This window comes from Rhinopithecus roxellana, chromosome 2 (genome assembly GCF_007565055.1).
Source record: "Rhinopithecus roxellana isolate Shanxi Qingling chromosome 2, ASM756505v1, whole genome shotgun sequence".
In the NCBI taxonomy this organism is placed as follows: domain Eukaryota; kingdom Metazoa; phylum Chordata; class Mammalia; order Primates; family Cercopithecidae; genus Rhinopithecus; species Rhinopithecus roxellana.
Window position 1 is genome coordinate 22481103 of NC_044550.1, and position 22271 is coordinate 22503373.

The 22271-nt window shown below is 39.1% G+C and overlaps 1 protein-coding gene across 1 annotated transcript in view; it reads right to left on the reverse strand.

Annotated features, from left to right (window-relative positions):
• ELOVL6 (ELOVL fatty acid elongase 6) overlaps positions 1-22271 on the reverse strand; it is a 149735-nt gene that overhangs the window by 48761 nt on the left and 78703 nt on the right. Inside the window, exon 3 of the mRNA XM_010389086.2 lies at positions 365-496. Within this exon, the coding sequence (XP_010387388.1) occupies positions 365-496 (132 nt within the window). The remainder of the gene's footprint in view (positions 1-364; positions 497-22271) is intronic.

Below are 22271 nucleotides of genomic sequence, written 5' to 3' on the forward strand. Positions count from 1 at the left end.
CTGTTCTCCAATGGACTTCAACAGGTTACTTGTGTGCCTTCCCATTTAACCTTTCATCTATATTTAGCCAATAACACTAATGAATTACTGTACTGCTTCTCATCCTAACAGATGAATCAGATTACTGCATGGCCAATTTGGACAGGACAAGAGATGGCCTGACAATTCTCAAAATATACAAGTTTGGGTACATCATGGCAAATGGTTGCAGTGCAGGCTTTCTTTCTGAACACTTTATTTTGTGTCCTCATCATATTCAATAATCAAAAATATCAGATTTAAAATCAAATGCTTAATCATTGCATTCTTTCAGCAAGTGATAAAAGGGATACATTTTATTAGAAAAATGAAAAAAAAAACCTACCTGAAGACTGCAAGGGTCAGAGACCAGAGCACTAATGGCTTCCTCAGTTCAAACTTTGCTCGTTTGTTCATTAGGTGCCGACCACCGAATATAAAGGCAGCATACAGAGCAGAAAACAGGAAAGATTTCTTCCTGCAAACAAGCAAACAAAATCTTTAAGATATTTTTAGTCATTAGGAAACATCAAATTTTGTACCACTTCTTCTCTTTTTAAGCATTGAAAAAATATTCTTGAGAATATTCCTGCTTCACTGAAGAGGGAGTCTAGTCCACATGGCAAACTGGTGCTCTATTGAAATCTCCCTTGACAAATCAGGTCTTCCAGCAGTTTAACCAACATATTAAGTATCACATCAGAATAGACGTATTTCCTTTGTAGGCTCTATGACTGAAATTTCAACAACATAGCATTGAAGTACAAAAAGTAGCCTTTTCACTGAGAGAAATAACTTTATTCTTTAGAGTTTGTTGAGGCAATTTAGATACATACATGAATTTTAAAAAAGTGTTTTTATTGGAACTATTTAGTGACATGGTTGTGTCTTGGAACAAGATAGACATTTAAATTTTTATCTTGGGTGGGCGTGGTGGCTCATGCCTATTATCCCAGCACTTTGGGAGGTTGAGGTGGGTGGATCACTTCAGGCCAGGAGTTTGAGACCAGACTGGCCAACATGGTAAAACTCCCTGTCTATTAAAAATAAAAAATGTAGCCAGGCATGGTGGTAGGCACCTGTTATCTTAGCTACTCGGGAGGCTGAGGCAGGAGAATCGCTTGAAGCCAGAAGGCAGAGGTTGCAATGAGCTGCGATTTTTGAGACTCCCTCTCAAAAAGGCAAAAGAATAAAAGAATGGTTACTCCATAGGTAGAGTAGCCCTGAGGACTGCTGGCTGGCTATTTTTATGGGTTTTTAAATTACATGCTAAATAAGGGGTGGATTATTCATGAGTGTGCTGGGGAAAGGGGTGGGGATTTCCCCAGGAACAGAACTGAGGGTTCCTTCCATTTTTAGACTGTATACTCTACCATGGCATTTGTAAATTGTCATGGTGTTGATGGGAGTGTCTTTTAGCATGCTAATGCATTATAATTAGCATATAATAAGCAGTGAGGATGATCAGAGGTCACTTTTGTTACCATCTTGGTTTGGGTGAGTTTTGGTCAGCTGCTTAACCGTATCCTGTTTTATCAGCAGGGTCTTTGTGATCTTGTGCCAACCTCCTATATTATCCTGTGACTAAGAATTCCTAACCTCCTGAGAATGCAGCCCAGTAGGTCTCAGACTCATTTTACTTAGCCCCTATTCAAGATAAAGTCACTGTAGTTCAAATGCCTCTGATAACAGTACTGATAATGCCAAAAAATAAATTCAAAAGCAAAAATCAACAAACTTCTATAATAGAACTATGATTCGACAGAAAGCAATAGAAACCTTATAAATAATTTAAACAGTTGAGCATGTTTCCTAAGAAAGCAATGTTTCTCTTAAAATGGGTCTTCCCTATTCAATTAGATCAATAAGGAAAGGGTTGAGAAGTAAGTTAGAAAACATAATATCAAAAGCAAAATGTGTTCACCTAAAGAGTATTATTTGTAAAATGCTTCATGTTTTCTCCCTTCATGCTGACATATAATGCTGACTCATAAGGGACCTTGCTATTTACACAAAGCAGCATTCCTATGTAAATGAATGCAAGTGACCTACTTAGTGAATACCAAATAACGCAATGATTCCAGAAATCAACCCAGAAGTAAAAGTTGAATAAATCACTTTCACTGAGGTTTACAGACTCTTCTCTTGGGCACACAAGACCTGGAACACAGTAGGTGCTTAATAAATATCTGTTGAATGAACATGGTCTTGTCCTGTCAAATTTTCTGATGGGGAAAATAATTAGGCATGTGTGTACAGTAAACAGGCACTAAACACAAAGTTGTACTTTCCCTGTAATAACTAAAGAGTCAAATATTCAGAAAAATATTATGATACATTTTCTTCCCCTAGAAAGACACTGATTATTTCTATACTTCAATGAAAAGTGGAAAAGTGAGACAATTTTGTGGAAACTTTCACTATTGGACATTTCAGGAAGAAAGTACTTTTGGTCATAAATTATATATATTGCTTTATTTCTCCTCTGGAAATTGCAAGGGCATGGAATTAAATTACTTAAGAGTCACAATCACCATTTTTGTTTATGCACATATAAGCAAAGACTAAAGAAAAATAAAGTTCTACCAAGTTAATGTAGGCGATAGTAATATGAAAAAGTATATACTTTTTTCTAATTTATAAAGGTAATAAGTGACAATAATCACATATTATGATTTATAGAGTGATTCCTATGGGTAAACATAATGCCAAAAAGCTTTACCATTTAATCCTCATGGTGCAGGTAAAGTATTATCTTTATTTCATAGATAAACAGGCTTAGAGGAAAAGTAGGCCTAGATTTTCCTGTTCTTGTGGTAAACTTTCAGAAGAAAAAGGGGTACTTGATGTGTTATGAGCTGTAAAAATTCCTTAAGCTCTCCTTTTGAATTACATAATCATTGCATAATGTGTAGAACATTGTGTAACTGTGAAAAGATGAAGAAGAATTTCCCATCTTCATGTTTCTACTGTCATATTTTCTGAGCCTGGGAAACTTTCATCCAAACCCTCTTTGCTTCTTTGAGAAGAGAAATTAATTATACATATACCACTGAAGACATTTCCTTAAAATTATTATTTATCTTACCCATTCAACATACTTGAGATTCTGATTTTTGCCGTATTAATTGTATTACTTGTAATCATAAACAAACCAAGTTAAATGAATGTCTTCATACAATCCTATCATTCTAGCCATAAAGGGAAAAGTAATGCCTCAAGAACCAAGAAAAGAATAAAAAATCTTCCCTATGTATTTTTTCTCTAATTTCCTCACTTCTAAAATGAGAATTAGTCCTAATGCACTGCTCACATCCCAGCAAGGGCCATTCACTTTTCCACATAATTTTTAGAGCTTTCTACAAAGCAATTCAACAGCTAAGGCAATGAAGTCAGTCAGTACAGAATCATAGAACTTGATAATTGCAAGGAACCTTAGAGGTGGAGCCCAATTTCCTCCTTCGACAGAAGAGAGAATAGGGAACCTGATGATAGTAGTCACTCACAGTCACACAGCTGCACACTGTACACTGCTCAAGACTATCCAACATTGTCATGGCTGTGGTCAAGCAGGTAGGTAAACACAAAATAATTGTATAAGCTATATCTGGGTTACAGGTAGTTAACGGGAATCGGGTTAAGTGCTGTGATCAAAGTAAGTTGTTCATTGCATGCACAGAAATCTTTTACTGTGGTGAAATTCAAATCCTTTGGGTTAGTTTAGAATTAAACCTAAGCATCTGCTAGAAGTGGGAGTTGCCTAAGGAAGCATTAACACTTACCTCTTTAACTGAGTTATTTATGGTTGAATGTACTATTAGTTTTCCATACTGCTTAGAAGAAGGTAAGATTTTCTTTAATGAACGGAGCAATTTTAATGAATTAAAATTGCCTTTCCTTTCTGGCATCTCTCCGGTAAAGTTCAATTGTATTCAAGATGAATAATGGTTTGCCACTAGCCCACGTAGTTTTTAATGTGGATAGATTGCTTTCCTAATGGTTCAGTGGTAATACTTCGTATACTGGCAGGCCTCCATACTTGGGTATAATGGTAACACTATACTGTTTTATTATCAGATAATTAGCCATTTTGAGATAGCATGGACTCTTCTCGTTTAATAAATTTTAAATGTGCATCATATAGCACAACCCGTAATTATAGGTACTTAATAAGTACTTTTCAGCATGATGATTTGGGAGTTATGATTACCAGGTGACCAACCAAATAAAGACAACCCAAATGATATACTGATGTGCTTTAATTCTGTCAAGCTTATATTTATCCTTTTTACCCTTCTATTTCTGTCATCAAGATGAACAATGGAAATTATTCCATAATTAATACAAATGAATAGTGGATTTATCCTTAGAAATCTGAATTTCTCTATCATACTGTCTTGTCCCAAAACATTCCTAGGACATGCTTTTTTGATTCTTACCAGAGTAGCTGAGCAAGTTCTCACTCTACGATTTGTATTTATTGCTTTATTAACATTTCTGAAACAGCATGCATAAATTGAAAGACATGTTTTTTTAAACTCATGGGATTTCACTGAAACCAGTGCTTAGCTTGAGTCTCCTTAGCATTCACATCAAAATTTCTGTACCCCAAGAGTCAAACTAGTTTATTTGCTAATGTGGGCAGTATTTCAACATAGGATAATTGCTAATGAACAGCTTGGGAAGCTGACCTGAGCTCCCTCCTGGCTCTTTCATGTCGTATCTACATGGTCTTCATTATGACTATTGTACACATGTGAGGTACAAGGAGTTGGGAAAGTAAAAAGCAGTGAGGGAAAAAAGAAAAGGGCACTGCCCAGTTCAGCTGATACCTATCTACCTAGTGTAGAAAAGTTTTCATGTTCTAAGGTGAAGAGTCTGACGCTGAGACAGAATGCCAACTGGTGCACCCCCGTCCTCTTTTAAGAGTCCTCTTGAGTTGCTGACTCAAGTCAGGAAACAACTTATGGTTCTGAAAGTGATTTTAAGGATACAAATAAAGTAGGGACCCAGAGACTAGAGTAAATAACACTACTTTTTGCCAATATGACATTTAATGTATGTCTATGGTGGTTATAATTTGATAAGAATATTAAAATAAGATTATCTTGAGAGGGATCCTGAGGTTTCTTAAAGTCCTACCCAGGGCTGAATTCTGTCACATTCTTAAGGATTCTGCAAGACTTCATATAGGCATTTTTAGTGACAGACTGGATTAAGAAAATGTGGCACATATACACCATGGAATACTATGCAGCCATAAAAAAGGATGAGTTTGCGTCCTTTGTAGGGACATGGATGCAGCTGGAAACCATCATTCTTAGCAAACTATCACAAGAACAGAAAACCAAACACCGCATGTTCTCACTCATAGGTGGGAACTGAACAATGAGATCACTTGGACTCGGGAAGGGGAACATCACGCACTGGGGCCTATCATGGGGAGGGGGGAGGGGGGAGGAGGGAGGGATTGCATTGGGGAGTTATACATGATATAAATGATGAATTGATGGGTGCTGACGAGTTGATGGGTGCAGCACACCAACATGGCATAAGTATACATATGTAACAAACCTGCACGTTATGCACATGTACCCTAGAACTTAAAGTATAATAAAAAAAAAAAAAAGAAAAGAAAAAAAAAAATATGGAAAATTTTCAGCAGTTTTTTTTTTTTTTTTTTTTGAGGCAAGGTCTCATTCTGTTGTCTAGGCTGGAGTGTAGTGTGATCATGGCTCACTGCAGCCTTAACCTCCTGGGCTCAAGCGATCTTCCCACTTCAGCCTCCTGGGTAGCTCGCACTACAGGTGTGCCTAATTCTTTTAACTTTTTTGTGGAGATAGGGTCCCAGTATGTTGGCCAGACTGGTCCCCAACTCCTGGACTGAAGCAATCCTCCTGCCTCAGTCTCCCAAAGAGCTGGGATTACAGATGTAAGCCACCACTCCTGGCCAGGAGGTTTTATTCATAAGTAAATTAACTATATGCCCAGAAATTCTGATAATCATTTTGTGAATAATCATGAAAATATGCCCATAATTGATACAAATAAAAAGTGGCTTTATAATTGCAAGACAACGCTATAACTAAGGTAAAGGGTTCCTTATTCTTATTCCACTCTGTTGTGTATGACCAAGGAAACCAAATCAGGTGTGTGATTTCCAGGCTGCTTTGAGTTGTAAGCACTTCTTTCCCTTTTTGCCTCACCCTCCAGATACTAATTCAGAGATCACAGGTTCTCCTTATCTATTTTTTTTTTTAAAGGTGCGAGAACTAGTTTTTAGTTTTTCTATCCTTGAAGTAGGCCATAATCAAAGTAGAGTTACATTTAGTACACCAGATTCAATAACATGGCTACACATCCCTTTCCAGGAAAGTATACCCCTCTTAGAAGCAGAGTGGACATAGAAATTCCTTGTATACATCTGTAAACTTATCTTTTTCCTCCCTGTCACCTTTTTAAAAATCTTGGTGCATTCTGTTTTTGTATTACAACTGGAAATAAGATTTTGGGGGAGAAAATACTTTCAAAATGTTAAAACAAAAACCTGCACATCTAAAAAGAATCTTTAATACTTAAATTGGCAGGATATCAATTGCCTTTGTTTGTTTCCTTAGAATTCCTTTTTCTTGTTTTGTTTTTTTTTTTTAGTAGCTGATGAAAATGTTGATATCCACCCATCCATTCAAAATTCAGTAAACCTTTTAGGTTTTTTTTTCCTTCTGTTAAGTTTAAGCCATGGCCAAGAAAATTTAATAAACTTATTGTATTCCTTTGCAGTATGGTTAGTATGACATTGAATGAAAAAAGGATCCTTATATGAGAGTAAATTCTGCCTCTGCTAATCTAGTTAGAAAAATTTACATGATAACGCATGGTTACACGGGGGTCAGTAGCAAATGTGTGTTACAGATTATGTTTTATAAAGAGCTAAGGAAGGAGATTATTGTCATGAGAAAATGCTGTGGAAGATTTAAGAGTGGACCCTGAAGGCTTTGGATGGATGGGCAAAGGGCAAGTAGCAATAGGCAGTGGAGTTAGGTGTGAGCTAAAGCGGGGGTCTGTCATACCAGATGCTGTGGGTTGGGTTTGGCAGAAAGCTTGTTGGGAGATGCAGGCTAAAGTCGGATTGTGTGACGCTCTGAAAACTGCAGCAGAGTTCAGGCTGTATCTGCACCTCAAGTTTGCAGTAAGTTGTGAGGCATGTGCCCAATAATTTGTTAGTAATAATTAAAGTACAGGACTGAAATGCATGGCTTAATTTTCCTTTCTTTTTCTTCTTAAATAAACAATAAACTAAATCACACATATCCCATCATGTCCCATGGGTGAGAGATGGGGAAGTAATAACTTGTGCCCCCAGAAAAATGGATAGAGAACTGCTGGATGAAGTCATGAAGGGCACTGAAAGTCTTTGAGCTGGGAAGGAAGACAGAATTTAAAAAGATGTTCACAGAGAAACTTGGTATGCATTATTTGTACCCCAGAGGGCAGATGTGGCAAAAGTTGAATTCTGGATCTCTCGAGTGTGAGAGTGTATGTGAGTGTGTGTGTGATTTTAGTGTGTGTATGTGTGTGAGTGAGTTTGAGTGTAAGAGACTGTGTGTGTGTGTGAGTTGGAGTGTGTGAGTGTGAGTATGAGTATGAGTGTGAGTGTGAGTGAGTGTGAGTGTGTGTGTGAGAGTGAGTGGCAGTGTGAGTGTGATTGAGTGTGTGAGTGTGAGTGCGTGAGTGCCTGAGAGTGAGTTTGAGAGTGTGTGTGTGAAAGCATGTGTCAGTGTGTGAGTGTGTGTGGGTGTGTGAGTGTGTGTGGGTGTGTGTGTGAGAGTGTGAGTGTGTGAGTGCCTGAGTGTGAGGGTGTGTGAGAGTGAGAGTGTGTGTGAGTGTTGAGTGTGTGTTAGTGTGTGTCTGATTGTGTGAGTGTGTGAGTGTGAGAGTGTGTCAATGTGTGAGTTTGAGTGTGAGTGTGTGTGTGCACTGAAGTGTGTGTGTGAACTGCAGCTCTTCACAGGAATCAATGCACTGAAGTGTGTGTGAACTGCAGCTCTTCACAGGAATCATCAGATGGGATCACCTTTAGGAATGAATATGCTCCTGTTCATAGTAAAAGATAGCAAACTGCTAGGCTAATCACAGCATTATTTCAGTAGAGTTGATGTTTGCGGCTCAGAGAATTGTCAGTTTCAATCCTAAAGCGTTGCATCTTAGGTACAAGAATATTTTTTGTTTCAGTAGATAAGGCTCTATAAAACTGATCAGAAAAAAATCAGTATTGAAGTTAGACCAAAGACTGTAGACTGTCCCTGCTACTCTAGTTAGCAAAATCAAACAAAGAATTAAAATTCGGGCCGAGTATGGTGGCTAATGCCTGTAATCCCAACACTTTGCGAGACTGAGGAGGGTGGATCACTTGAGGTCAGGAGTTCAAGACCAGCCTGGACAACATGGTGAAACCCCCTCTCTACTAAAAATAGAAAAAATTAGCTGGGTGTAGTGGTACATGCTTATAATCCCAGCTATTCAGGAGCCTAAGGCAGGAGAATCTCTTGAACCTGGGAGGCAGAGGTTGCAGTGGGCCGAGATCACACCATTGCACTCCAGCCTGGGCAACAAAGCAAGACTCCATCTCAAAAACAAAAACAAAAGAATTAAAATCCATTCAATTTTTTATCTCCTTAGAGTAAAGCTTGCCATCACCCCCAAATCAAAACCTGGCAGAAAACATATCAGTGACTGGGCATGGTGGCTCACGCCTATAATCCCAATGCTTTGGGAGGGCAAGGTGGGAGTATTACTTGTCCCAGGAGTTTGAGACCAGCCTGGGTAACACACTGAGACCCCCATCTCTACAAAAAAATTAAAAATTAGTCTGGGTGGTGGTGCGTGCCTGTAGTCCCAGCTACTTGGGAGACTGGGGTGGGAGGACTGTTTGAGCCTGGGAGGTTGCAGCTGCAGTGAGCATGATTGCCCCACTGCACTCCAGCCTGGGCAACAGAGTGAGACCCTGTCTCAAAAAAAAAAAGCCAAAACCAAAAAAAGTCAGTGGTCTTATTTAGACAAATCTCCCACCCCCAAGTGAAAGCAAACTGAAAATGATCTCTATGATGAAAAAATAATTTCTAGTTTGTTTTGTTTGAGAGTATTGTTACAGATGAGAATTTCCAGTAACAATCTAGTCATAGTAAAACAAAACTCTCGTGGCCATTTAAAACAGTAATTTCTGAATAAGAGAGGCAGCATGTAGAAATAGAATTCAGAAGGTGGTTTTAGCAGCAATTCAATTTCATTGCACCAGTTTTCTTGATCAAATACTCTTCATTTTAAGAAAAAGGTATCATGAATTTCCAATGAGGCAATGTTCACTTGTTAAATTATTTCAAAATATAATAATGATGAGCCAGGCCTAATGGCATCTGCCTGTAGTCCCAGCTACTCAGGAGACTGAGGTGGGAGAGGCCCTTGAGCTTGAGAGATCGAAGCTAGCTTAAGCAACATAACAAGACCCCATCTCTTGAAAATGAAAAAAGGTGCAACAATGGTAATATAAAAAGTGTACTACAATTCTGAAATGCCTCCTATTAAATAACAGTAGTTGAGTGACTCTCCTGTCACCAAACTAAACTTTATCTCTTATAGCCTTAAAAATCTATAATATAAATGAAGCATCAGTCATTTATTTTCCTAAATATAAAATTTTCTTGGGCCTGAAGTTACACAAGTACAGTTATGGGCTATGTCAGTCAGAGCTGTAGGCATTTTTTTTTTTTTTTAATCTTCTTTTCCAGTACAGTGGCCTAATGACCATAGACATACAGAATCTCAAGATTGGAATAGACCTTAGAGATCTAGTCTAAGCTTTTCAACTTAAGAATTCCTTGCTAAAAAATCCCTGGCTGATGGTCCTCTAATTTCTACTAAATGTAGAAATAATGACTGGAACCTTGAGGTCATTAGTTCCTGATCATATGGTACAGCTGGGCTTCTTTAAAAACTGACCCAAATGCTGAAAGCCACTCATCTTTCCCCTATGGATGACCAACGCCCTTTCAAACAGGCTACACTTAGAGTTCAATATAAAAATCTGTTTCCTGATTGTCTTTATCCTAAAGAAGCCTGGAATGTCTTATAACTAATAGACCTATCTGAGAACTGGAGGCTAAAACTAGAAGTGAAAAAACACTGTCAAAAGAGATAATTATTCAAAATGCATGGAAAACTGGATTTCAGGTTTATAAGATTAAGTCCAATTCAAACTGAAAATTTTCCTAGATTTAAATCAAAACCAAGAAAAATAACAGCTTGCACAATTACATAAACAAGCATAAACATATCCATGTTTGTGGGCACTTTCTCTGTACTGAAAGACTGACATTTATATCGAAGGAGAATCCATTTCTGTTGCAGGTTACCACTACCTTAATATTTATATAGGGTTTTCCCACGAATCACCTCACAGACAACTGAAAATTCCAAAAGCTAGAAAATAAAATGAAGGGGAAAACATGGCATGTTTTCATGTTAACTATTGGATAAATAAATATACTCTTGTCACTAATGATTCCCTCAATATAAATTTTAAAAAGAAACTGGGGAAGCAATGAGAAAATATACCCCAAATACTATTTCTGGACTAGAGAAAATATCTCAGCAGTGATGATGATCTCATGGTTAGCTCATAAATTGATTTTGTCAGCAAAATTAAATGTACATAAGAAATTAAGCTTGAGAAAAAAACTGGCAGTAATCAGAAGAAATATATTTTTAGTAATGAGTGAAAATGACTTAAACATTGTTTTTACTTAACGAGATTATCACCCGATTACCCAAGAATTCTGAATTTCATTTTGTTCTTAAAAATAATAATATAGGGCCAAGCATGATGGCTCATGCCTGTAATCCCAGCAATTCGGGAGGCCATGGTGGGAAGATGGCTTGAGGCCAGGAATCCAAGGCCAGCCTGGGTAATATGGTGAGAACCTGTCTCTACAAAAAAAACTTCCAAAAATAATAATATGGCAACATTGTGATTGGGGCTTTCATACTGCTCCTTCAAAATCTGAACTCTCATTCAGTGACATAAGAGGATAAAGTCTGCAGACAGTAGCTTTGAGAACTCCGATAATGAGGACAGCTACAACAAATTCTCACAAACTGAATGACTTCTAACACAAATGTATTATTTTAGAGTTCTGGAGGTTAGAAATCTGAAATGAGTCTTATGGAGCTAAAATCAGAGTCACCAGTGTTGCATTTCTTCTAGAGGCTCTATGGCAGAATCCATTTCCTTGCCTTTTCCAACATCTAGAGGCCACTTGACATTCCTTGGCTCATGGCTGCCTCCTTCTCCATCTTCAAAATGCATCATACTAAGCTGTTTCCATGGTCACATCACTTTATCTGACTCTGATCCCCCGACTCCCGGTTAAGAACCCTGTGAATATATTGGGCCCACCAGACAATCCAGGGCCACAGCCTAGTAGCTTCAATTTTAACAACCCATGTGATTAGATGTCCCCTACCCAAAGATATTCTGGAATAATCTCACCATCTCAAATTCCTCAACCTAATTGCATCCCTAATAGGTCCTTTGCTATATAAAGTAACATATTCACAGGTACCGGGGATTAAGGTGTGCACATTTTTGAGGGACTGTTATTCTGTTTACCACATGGATTAAACTAAGTCGTAAGATCGAAAGCCATTCTTGTACTAAAACGCATAGGAGACCCCTACAGATGCAAATGTTTCATGTCTGTTCCTGGTTTGCCATCTCCAAAGCCAGGTTCTTCCCCTCAAGAAAGCATTTTAGAATCCAAAGGGCGAGAGTCACAGTTACGGAGATTGTCTTTAAGCAACTCATTAACATGTGACTCACAAATAGCACCTGAACTCTTATTAGTAGTACATGACTTACTGTATCCTTTACACTGAACCAGGTACCTGTGTTCACAATTTCTAGTATAATACACAATTTACTAAAATTACTAATATGTATTCGATTTATTCTGACTGTCCGTGATTCTAAATTGCTGTCTCTTAACACTCCTTTGCAACAACAGAAGTTAGTTGGTTTGTAACCATTCTCTTAATCCCTGTCTTAAAATATGTACTGCAGGCTACTTCAAGTATGTTTTCCTGTTTGTGGCAATGCAGTTGTTTTATCCTTCCTCTTTTTGGGGTTATGTCTATAAAGATAGGTTTCTACGCAGCAATGGTCAAGTATCAGTCTTCCACCCAGATGGCCTGCTAGTAGCAGCATTTGACACAGATGGCAACTCCTTTTCTGCAATGCTTCCTTCACTTACTTCCTTTCTCACTATTTTCTCTTGCCTCTTCTCCAACTTCACCATCTATTCTTTTTCATTTTCCTTTGCTGCTTTCCCTTCATCTCCTCAATCCACAAACTCTGAAGATCCCCAGAATTCAATCTGTGGGCCTCTTCTCTTTTGCCCTCCACCATGGGTTCTCACGGAGGGGGATGATTTTGCCCTTCAGAGGATATTTTGAAATATCTGAAGACATTTTTGGTCTTTACAAGTGGAAGGGAGTTGGCTACTGGCAGGTGGTGTGTAGAGGCCCTGGATGCCACAAGACAGCCCTCTACAACCAAAAATTATCCAGTCCCCCAAAAAGCCAATAGTGCTAAGGTTGAGGATCCTGAACAAGAGAAATATGGAGACAGAAATTAAGAAAAGAGAAACTGGAAGACTCAAGAGGGTATAGGCAAAACTCCTTCAAAAATATGTTCACTGACTGGGGTGATACCACTTATGCTTCAGACACACTCAGGCTGAATTGCTTCAAATTGATTCCAAGCACAGAGTAAATAAAGCAAGCTTCTTGTTTCAAGTGAGGAGTTCAATTTAAAACTGAAAACAAAATAACAACCAGTGAGTCAGTATATTACTCTCTTCACTGTTCTAGAATTAGGTTCACTTCTGACTACCATGTGCCATGTCCAGCTGCATCCTGAAGGCTGGTAGATTCAATTCTTACAAATCTTCATCTGCTTCAGTGCCTCTCCTGCATGAAGCTCATCTAGAACTGCATTTAAAAATACATCTCCAGAGAGGAGAAAAAGGAATATATATATTTTTTCTTTTTGAGACAAACTTTAACTCTGTCGCCCAGGCTGGAGTGCAGTGGTGAGATCTCAGCAACCTCCGCCTCCTGGGTTCAAGTGATTCTCCTGCCTCAGCCTCCCAAGTAGCAGGAACTATAGGAACATACCACCATGCCCGGCTAGTTTTGTATTTTTGGTGGACACAGGGTTTCACCATTTTGGCCAAGCTGGTCTCAAACTCTTGACCTCAAGTAATCCACCCGCCTTGGCCTCCCAAAGTGCTGGGATTACAGGCGTGAGCCACCGTGCCTGGCCAGTAATCTTAAATGAATAGAACCAGACTTCATAGTAACTGCCGAGACACCACCCCCTAACTCCACACAGAGTTCAAATTCTTCTTGAAGTAGAATTTTAGTTATTCCCGTCATCTCTGTTAACCACTTTTGTAAGATAATTCCATGATAACCAATATTAACTTCACCCAGGATGGGACAGTATTACCACTCTTCTACTCTGTTTCTACATTTTCAACTTTTTTAGATTCCACATATAAATGAAATCACACAATAACATTTCTTTTTATGCCTGGCTTACTTCACTTAGGATATCTTCCAGGTTTATCCATGTAGTCACAAATGATAGAATCTCTTTTTTAATGTGAAATAAAATTCCATTATATCACAATTTCTTTATCCATTCATCTGTTTACAGACACCTAGGTTGCTTCTATATGTTGGCTGCTGAGAATAATGCTACAATGAACATGGGGATACTCTCATATTCAGTCTGAAAATTTGATATCACTAAAGTTTTCTATGACATACACTTTAAGAAATTGAGAGTAGGCCAGGCGCAATGGCTCACATCTGTAATCCCAACACTTTGAAATGTTGTGGTGGGCAGATTGCTTGAGCTCAGGAGTTTGAGACCAGCCTAGGCAAACAAACCCCTTCTCTACAGTAAAAATTAGCCAGGCGTGGTGGTGGGTGTCTGTAGTCCCAGCCACTCAAGAGACAGAGGTAGGTGAATGGCTTTAGCCTGGGAGGTGGCAGAGGTTGCAGTAAGGTGTGATCATGCCACTGTCCTCCAGCCTGGGCCACAGAGGAAATTTCAAAGTAATTAACTAAAATTAATAAAAAGAGTAGCAATAGCTCTATTTTCAGAAGTATTGGAATTGTAATAAAATAGGTGGTATTGGCCGAGTGCAGTGGGTCACGCCTGAAATCCCAGCACTTTGGGAGGCCGAGGCAGGTGAATCACTTGAACCCTACTGGTAGAGGTTGCAGCGAGCTGAGATTGCACCAGTGCACTCTAGCCTGGTGACAGAATGAGTCTCCATCTCAAAAGAAAAAAAGAAAAAAAAAAAAGGTGGTATCACATGATAAAGTATATCAATTGAGATGGACAAAATCAATTGCACTGTTTTCTAAATCTTCTAACAAAATATTAATCATCTTTATTAGCTACTCACAGGCCTTTGCTCCCCTAATTAACATGCTGCGAGTCACTAATTCTCCTCTGAGGATTGTGCACAAAACTAAACCAGTTCAACAGGAAGCTGTGCTCCTGCTTGTGCCTGTCATCAGTTTCTACAGTGGGAAGCAGAGTAAAACTGGTCAGATAGTGTCCGGAGCTGGTTTAGGAGTCCTTTATAGCTTAGAAGACTTTTATCTATGTATCTTTTTACATCATTCCCCACAAATACTTTCACTTTCTTTTTTTTCTTTGCCCCTTCACAGGTTGAAAGCCAAAAAAAAGAGAGGAAGAAAGACCTTTTGGGGAAAAATCTTAATGAAAAAAAAAATCTCAAGATCCCTCAGAAAACAAGAAAATTAAGTCCATAGCTCCCATTTCTTCATAAAGTAAAAGGGAATTTTATTTATTACAAGTTTCTCTCTACTGCCAGGTTGTGAGACAGAAGAATAATTTCTCCTTTATTTGCATGTCAGGTGAATTGCTGAATGTGACTATGGTATGGCTGGGATTTATCAAGCATGGATTCCCAGAAAGGAGATTCTCAAAATCACAATGCCTACAGCATCCTTTTCTTCAGTTTCAAAAAGAAGGAAACATGCTTAGGGAGAGAAAAGTGTATGTGACTCAACATTCCTTTGAAAGTCAGGTTAATTTGTCTTCCCCTATTCCCAAAGCATGCCCTTTGAGAATGCATTTTGGGGAAATGTGTTCTTCAGATTGCTCATGCTGGCATGCACACACCGTGTGGATAGGTAGCAATCGCTCTGGATAGTAGACCCGAGCCTTTGCTTTTCTTGTCCTTTTTCTACTTTGCTTGTTTGTCAAGACTGATTTACTAACCACCAAGATTTGAGAGTCACAATATTTAGCTATGTTTACACAGAAAGGTTTCCTACCAAAAGAAAAAAAATAAGTAAAAAAATAGATTTGGCAAGTATTTACTCAAGATACTTCTTGAGTCTAAGGCCTTTTTTGATCAATTTGAGGAATTCTAGATGTCTGAGTGTGATAACAGTTGAAAAGTATTACCGAATATCCATGAGTTGCAGCTCTTCACATAGCTCTCCTATGGGAACTTGATGCTCCATTATAGACAAACAGTTGGGTCCTGACTTCAAACTACTATGCATTGTTCCAGGCCATGAAATTAAAATGTGTTTCAATTTGGTCAAAATAGTAATTACTTTTTAAAAACTGTGCACTTACTATAGGTACTGTTCCATATGTTCTGAGCACTTGGGATTCAACCATTACCTTGTATACCAGGAATGTTACACTTCTCAGCTGGTTCTTTTCTTTGTTTTTGAAACAGAGTCTTGCTCTATTCCCCTCCTCCCCCACTGCCCGACCCGGCTGGAGTGCAGTGGAGCGATCTTGGCTCACTGCAACCTCTGCCTCCCGAGTTCAAGCGATTCTCAGGGCTTAGCCTCCCAAGTAGCTGGGATTACTGGCACCTGCCACCACGCCTGGCTAACTTTTGTGTTTTTAGTAGAGACAGGGTTTCACCATGTTGGCCAGGCTGGTCTCGAACTCCTGACCTCAGGTGATCCACCCACCTCAGCCTCCCAAAATGCTGAGATTACAGGCCTGAGCCACCGCACCCAGCCTCAGTTGGTTCTTAACAGTAGTAGTTTTTACCATCTGGCTAACATGGTGAAACCCCGTCTCTACTAAAAATATAAAAAAATTAGCCAGGTGTGGTCGTGGGCGCCTGCAGTCCCAACTACTTGGGAGACGGAGGCAGGAGAATGGCATGAACCCGGGAGGCGGAGCTTGCAGTAAGCCGAGATCACACCACTGCACTCCAGCCTGGGTGACATAGCAAGACTCTGTCTCAAAAAAAAAAAAAAAGTAGTAGTTTTTGTCATCCCTTTGTCTTCTCACACCCCATCACTATTTCTGCCAGTTAAACATATAAATCACTTACACTTGAAATTCACTTTGTCTCCAATAGAACATTCCTTTCTTTAGGTCACATTCATAAGGCTTAATTTTTGGACATAGAAATCTATAAGAAAGGTCTCCAGAGAGTACTTTCCAAAGTCACTACATGCTTGAAGTTGACTGCTCCTTTTCCATCTAGTGTTTGCCTACTTTGTTGTATACTGGCAGCCGTAACCCTTGACTGCTCAATGGCAGGACATGCTGTAAGAGCTTAGGCATACTACACGGTTGTTTTGTCTTTGTGGCTTCCCACTTAGACTGACTTATTCTGCATTTCCAGCTGTCCAAAAGGACAATGGCCCTTTGCTTCAGAATCCTAAAATCTGATATAGAAAAACTGTTGAGAATACAAGTGTGCAAGACTATATAAAAGGAAATGTAAACATTATGTGAAGTCAAGGTCATTATGTAGTATATAATCTTCACTATTAGTCAACTATCTTGTTTATTTAAAAATGAATGGCATTAATATTATATGGTAGATTCTAGGCTCTACAGACTGTAGGAATTTTAACAGATTTGGCATCATCTCTAAGATGTCCAAAATGCTTTTCTTTTTTTGTTGTTTCTGTTTTGAAACACAGTCTGGCTGTGTTGCGCAGGCTGGAACGCAGTGGCACAATCTCAGCTCACTACAACCTCTGCCTCCTGGACTCAAGCCTTCCTCCCAAGTATCTGGGACTATAGGTGCATGCCACCACACCTGGCTAATTTTTGTGTGTTTTTGTAGAGATGAAGCTTCACCATGTTGCCCAGCCTGGTGTCAAACTCCTGAGCTCAAGCAATTCCACCCACCTTGGCCTCCCAGAGTGCTGGGATTACAGGTGTGAGGCAATGTGCCCAGCCCCAAAATGCTTTGACATGGTTCAAATAGTTTCACCTCTACCTACTCCTCTGGAGTCATGTCATAACTTTCCCCTGGGACACCCTGTGCTACAACTATACTGTCATTCTCCAGACATCACGCCCCTTTGTCCCACTTTCCTTCGCACGTGCTGTTCTTGCTACGTTGAATGCCCTTCCCGTGCAACCTTGTCATTTTTTATGATCACTGTGAAGATAATCCCTGACTGCTTCTAGGTCAAGCTGCCTATCCCTTCCTTCATCACCACTGTGCTTTCTGTATGTCTTTTTCTTACCTACTGTAGCACTTGTCTCTTTGTATTTTACACACAAGTTAACAAATCTGTCTTTCCTTTGAAATCCTGAAGGGTACAGATTGTGTCTTACTCAACTTTGTATGCCCAGGGGCTTATGTCTTTCCCCAACATATGAATTAATAAATGACTTACTGGATTTTTAAAATCTTGTGTTTTGGACATACTTTTAAGAGGGAAAATGCACTATTGAAGACTAAATAGAATAACTGATGCTCAAGTCATCTATGCAACTCTGCTTCAAACTCACTTGATTCTTAATCTAAACAGTAAAAATTGTATTTTCTTATAGCTCTTTTCCCTTAGGAGCAGAAAGAAAACTACAAATTAAGATAGGTAGTTTAAATCTTGAAGTGATTTAAATTATTCATTCAGCAAGTATTAATTGAGTGCCAACTGTGTGCTAAGCACAGTTCTAGGGTCCGGAAATACATTAGTGAACAAAACAGACAACCCTGTCCTCGTGGATGGAGGTTTCAAGCCTGGAGAAAGACAATAAATAAGAAAATAAGTAAATTATATAATATATTAGAAAATTACAAATATTATGGAAAGAAAAAAGCAAGTTGGTGCAGGTGGAAAATGGGATGGAGAGTGAGACACAGAGCACAGTGTTACACAGGGTGGCACACTGGGAAGGTGAATGTGAGCCAAGACTGGAAGGAAGTGTGGGAATGAGCCACTCTGGGAGGAAATGCATAAGGCAGAGAGCAATAGCCAAGGCAAGAACTATCCTCAAAGGTAAAATTTACCAGATTCTACTGATTTTGTCTTTGGAAAATTCAACATATTGAGATGTCATTTGAGTATGTATCTATAAATGTGTATCTGGGCAGTAGTTCTCCTTTCAGTAACTTTTCAGGTAAATACAGCTAAGTTTGCATAGTCATAAATATCGTGCATGAAAAATGAGCATGAAAGCGTCCAGACTATGGTAAAGAAGGTTTGTTCATTTTTATCAATAACTAAAATCTTCTTTAAAAGATAACTATAAATCTTAGTTACCAAGAAATTCCAGTTTCTGCTACTGTCTCTTGTGAGTTAAACTAGACAGTCTGTAGCCAGATTAGAAGGTACCACAGTAAAGTCTCGAATTAAAACAGGTTTAGAGCTTGACACTAGAGAAGAATTTATTTAATCTTTCTTCATAAAGAATGTGTATGGGGCCGGGCACCGTGGCTCAAGCCTGTAATCCCAGCACTTTGGGAGGCCGAGACTGGTGGATCACGAGGTCAGGAGATCAAGACCATCCTGGCAAACGCGGTGAAACCCTATCTCTACTAAAAAAAAATACAAAAAACTAGCCAGGCGAGGTGGCAGGCGCCTGTAGTCCCAGCCACTCAGGAAGCTGAGGCAGGAGAATGGCGTAAACCCGGGAGGCGGAGCTTGCAGTGAGCTGAGATCCAGCCACTGCACTCTCCAGCCTGGGCGACAGAGTGAGACTCCGTTTCAAAAAAAAAAAAAAGACTGTGTATAACCAGAAATACCATTCGACCCAGCAATCCCATTACTGGGTATATACCCAAAGGATTATAAATTATTCTATTATAATGAATGTTTGCTTATTGCATATGTATGTTTACTGCAGTACTATTCACAATAGCAAAGATATGAAACCAACCCAAATATCCATTAATGATGGATTGGATAAAGAAAATGTGGTATATATACACCATGGAATAGTGTGCAGCCATAAAAAGGAATGAGATCATGTCCTTTGCAGGGACATGGATGAAGCTGGAAGCCATCATCCTCAGCAAACTAACACAGGAACAGAAAACCAAACACTGCATGTTCTCACTCATAAGTAGGAACTGAACAATGAGAACACATGGACACGAGGAAGAGAACAACACATACTGGGGCCTGTGGTACAGGGAGCGAGGGGAGGGAGAGCATCAGGACAAATAGCTAATGCATGTGGGGCTTAATACCTAGGTGACGGGTTGATAGGTGCACCAAACCACCAAGGTACACGTTTACCTATGTAACAAACAGGTACATTCTGCACATGTATCCTGGAACTTAAAAAAAAAAAGTGTTTATTGTTCTTTCAGGATTTCCTCTTGCAAACCCAAACCTGAATATACATAAGCAAAGGCTAGTTCTTGAAGAAACTGCCAGGATTACTCTCAACTAGACAGATTTTCTACAAGCACATTAATTCTGCTTCACTGGCCAACTCTTTTTAGGTCCAAGTCGAAAAAAAGTATAATGATTTCTGACAAGGACAAAAAATAGGCTTACAGTTTTCATCATGAGTCAGCAGGGAAGGACAGGACACAAGTGACTTTTTAATGTATGTTTCTGTAAATGAACATATAGAAAAGTAAAACCTAATGGTAGTGTGGAAATCAGAATTTTTGAAAAGAAGGCAAATGAATAAATATTACTTTTAAACTAAAATAAAAAGGCATTGAGTGATTTTTATTTTTAAAATATACTCTAACAACGACCCATTTCCATTTTTTAAAAAATAAAGCCTTTTACTCCAATGCTTCAGTGAGTCGAGATGAAGTTTTAAATTTTCAGCTGAATAATATTATATACTTATAAGCTCATCTCAATTTTAGGAAACCATCATTAAGTAGAAACATAAACATTTCAAAGATTAGATATTGTTGTTTCTTTAAAAACATAAAACCTTTTTTAAAAAGTCTTTCTACATTTCCCTACATGTTTCCAGAATATCTTTGTATCTTTATAGAACTCAGTGGCTCTATGAATGAAAGACCAAGACAATATACATAAGGAAAGGGATGGATAAAATTTAATTTTCTTTATAAATTAATAAAACTTAATTTTATTTACTCTATTAGAAAGATAGGGATTTAGGCCAGGCATGGTGGCTCACGCCTGTAATCCCAGCACTTTGGGAGGCTGAGGTGGGCGGATCACCTGAGGTCAGGAGTTCGAGACCAGCCTGGTCAACATAGTGAAACCCCATCTCTCTTTAAAAAAATTAGCCAGGCATGGTGGCATACGCCTGTAGTCCCAGCTACTCAGGAGGCTGAGGCAAAAGAATCCCTTGAACCTGGGAGGTGTAGGTTGCAGTGAGCCAAGATGGCGCCACTGCACTCCAGCCTGGGTGACAGAGCAAGACTCCATCTCAAAAGAAAAAAGATAAGGATTTGGTTTATGGTGATTATTTTCTACTTATATTTATGTGGGTTATTAGTCAGAGTGAGAGAAGGGAGAAAAGGATTGGGAGCAAGAATTAGAGACTGAGAGAAACTGATTTGGCCCCAGTGATGGTAAAAAAACAAAAACTCAAATCTTTTTTTTGTGAGACAGGATCTCTGTTGCCCAGGCTGGAGTGCAATGGTATGATCTTGGCTCACTGCAACTTCCACATTCCAGGCTCAAACAATTCTACCTTAGCCTCCAAAGTAGCTGGGACTACAAGCATGTACCACCATGCCCAGATAATTTTCGTATTTTTTGTAGAGATGAGGTTTCGCCATGTTGCCCAGGCTAGTCTGGAACTCCTGGACTCAAAGCCAATCCACCTGCCTCGGCCTCCCAAAGTGCTGAGATTACAGGCATGAGTTGCTGCACCCGACCCTCAAATCTTGGTCTGAGTGGAGCGGAGTAAAACAAGGGAGAGGGGCAAAGCTTGGAATTCCCACTAATGACAAATCAGTAACTGAATTTTGCCCCTCTTTGACTTTTGGGAGGCCTCCCAAGGAAGTATACATATGGAGGGTAGTGAAAAATTTGATGCCAATTTCCTCCAAACTTCTAATATATTCTCTGGTGTTATGGAACAAATTTAAGAGGATTTGAAGGTGCTAGTCTTCTAACAACCATATGTACACACACTCACATTTTTGAACTAAGCATTTTTACCAGCTAATCTTATGTGTTTCTCAAAATAGTTCACTGACCACCTGCAACAGAACCGATGAGGTGCTTGCAAAGACAGATTTCCTCTTCCCAGACTTTCTCAATCTAGAAGAGTAACCATAAAGTGTGCACTGAAGTAAGAGTCTTAAGAGATTTTTAAATTTGAGCTTGATCCACTATTTCATGCTTTTATCATGATGATTTAGCTACCTATCTTCAGCCACTCTCATCCAGAATCCCTCAGGACTCTTTGATTTCCTATCTCAAAGATAACATCACTTTGATAACATGCATATCAAAATGAATTATATCCTACAAAAAAAATCCTACAATGAAATACTTCTGGCTAATATTGTAATTACAAAAAAAAAAAAAAAATCAGTACATTAAAAAAAGCAAAGACTTTGAAAAGAGAGAAAAAAGAAAAGTAGCCCATCTCTCCTACCCTACACTAAGAGACACAGGATATATGCACCATTGTTGCCACAATACCATCCATGCCTCTAAGAAGGTAAGCCTGGCCAGGTGCAGTGGCTCACGCCTGTAATCCCAGCACTTTGAGAGGCCGAGGTGGTTGGATCACAAGGTCAGGAGTTTGAGACCAGCTTGACCAACATGGTGAAACCGTGTCTCTACTAAAAATACAAAAATTAGTCAGGTGTAGTGGTACACGCCTGTAATCACAGCTATGCAGGAGGCTGAAGCAGGAGAATCACTTGAACCCGGGAGGCAGAGGTTGCAGTGAGCCGAGATCGCACCATTGCATT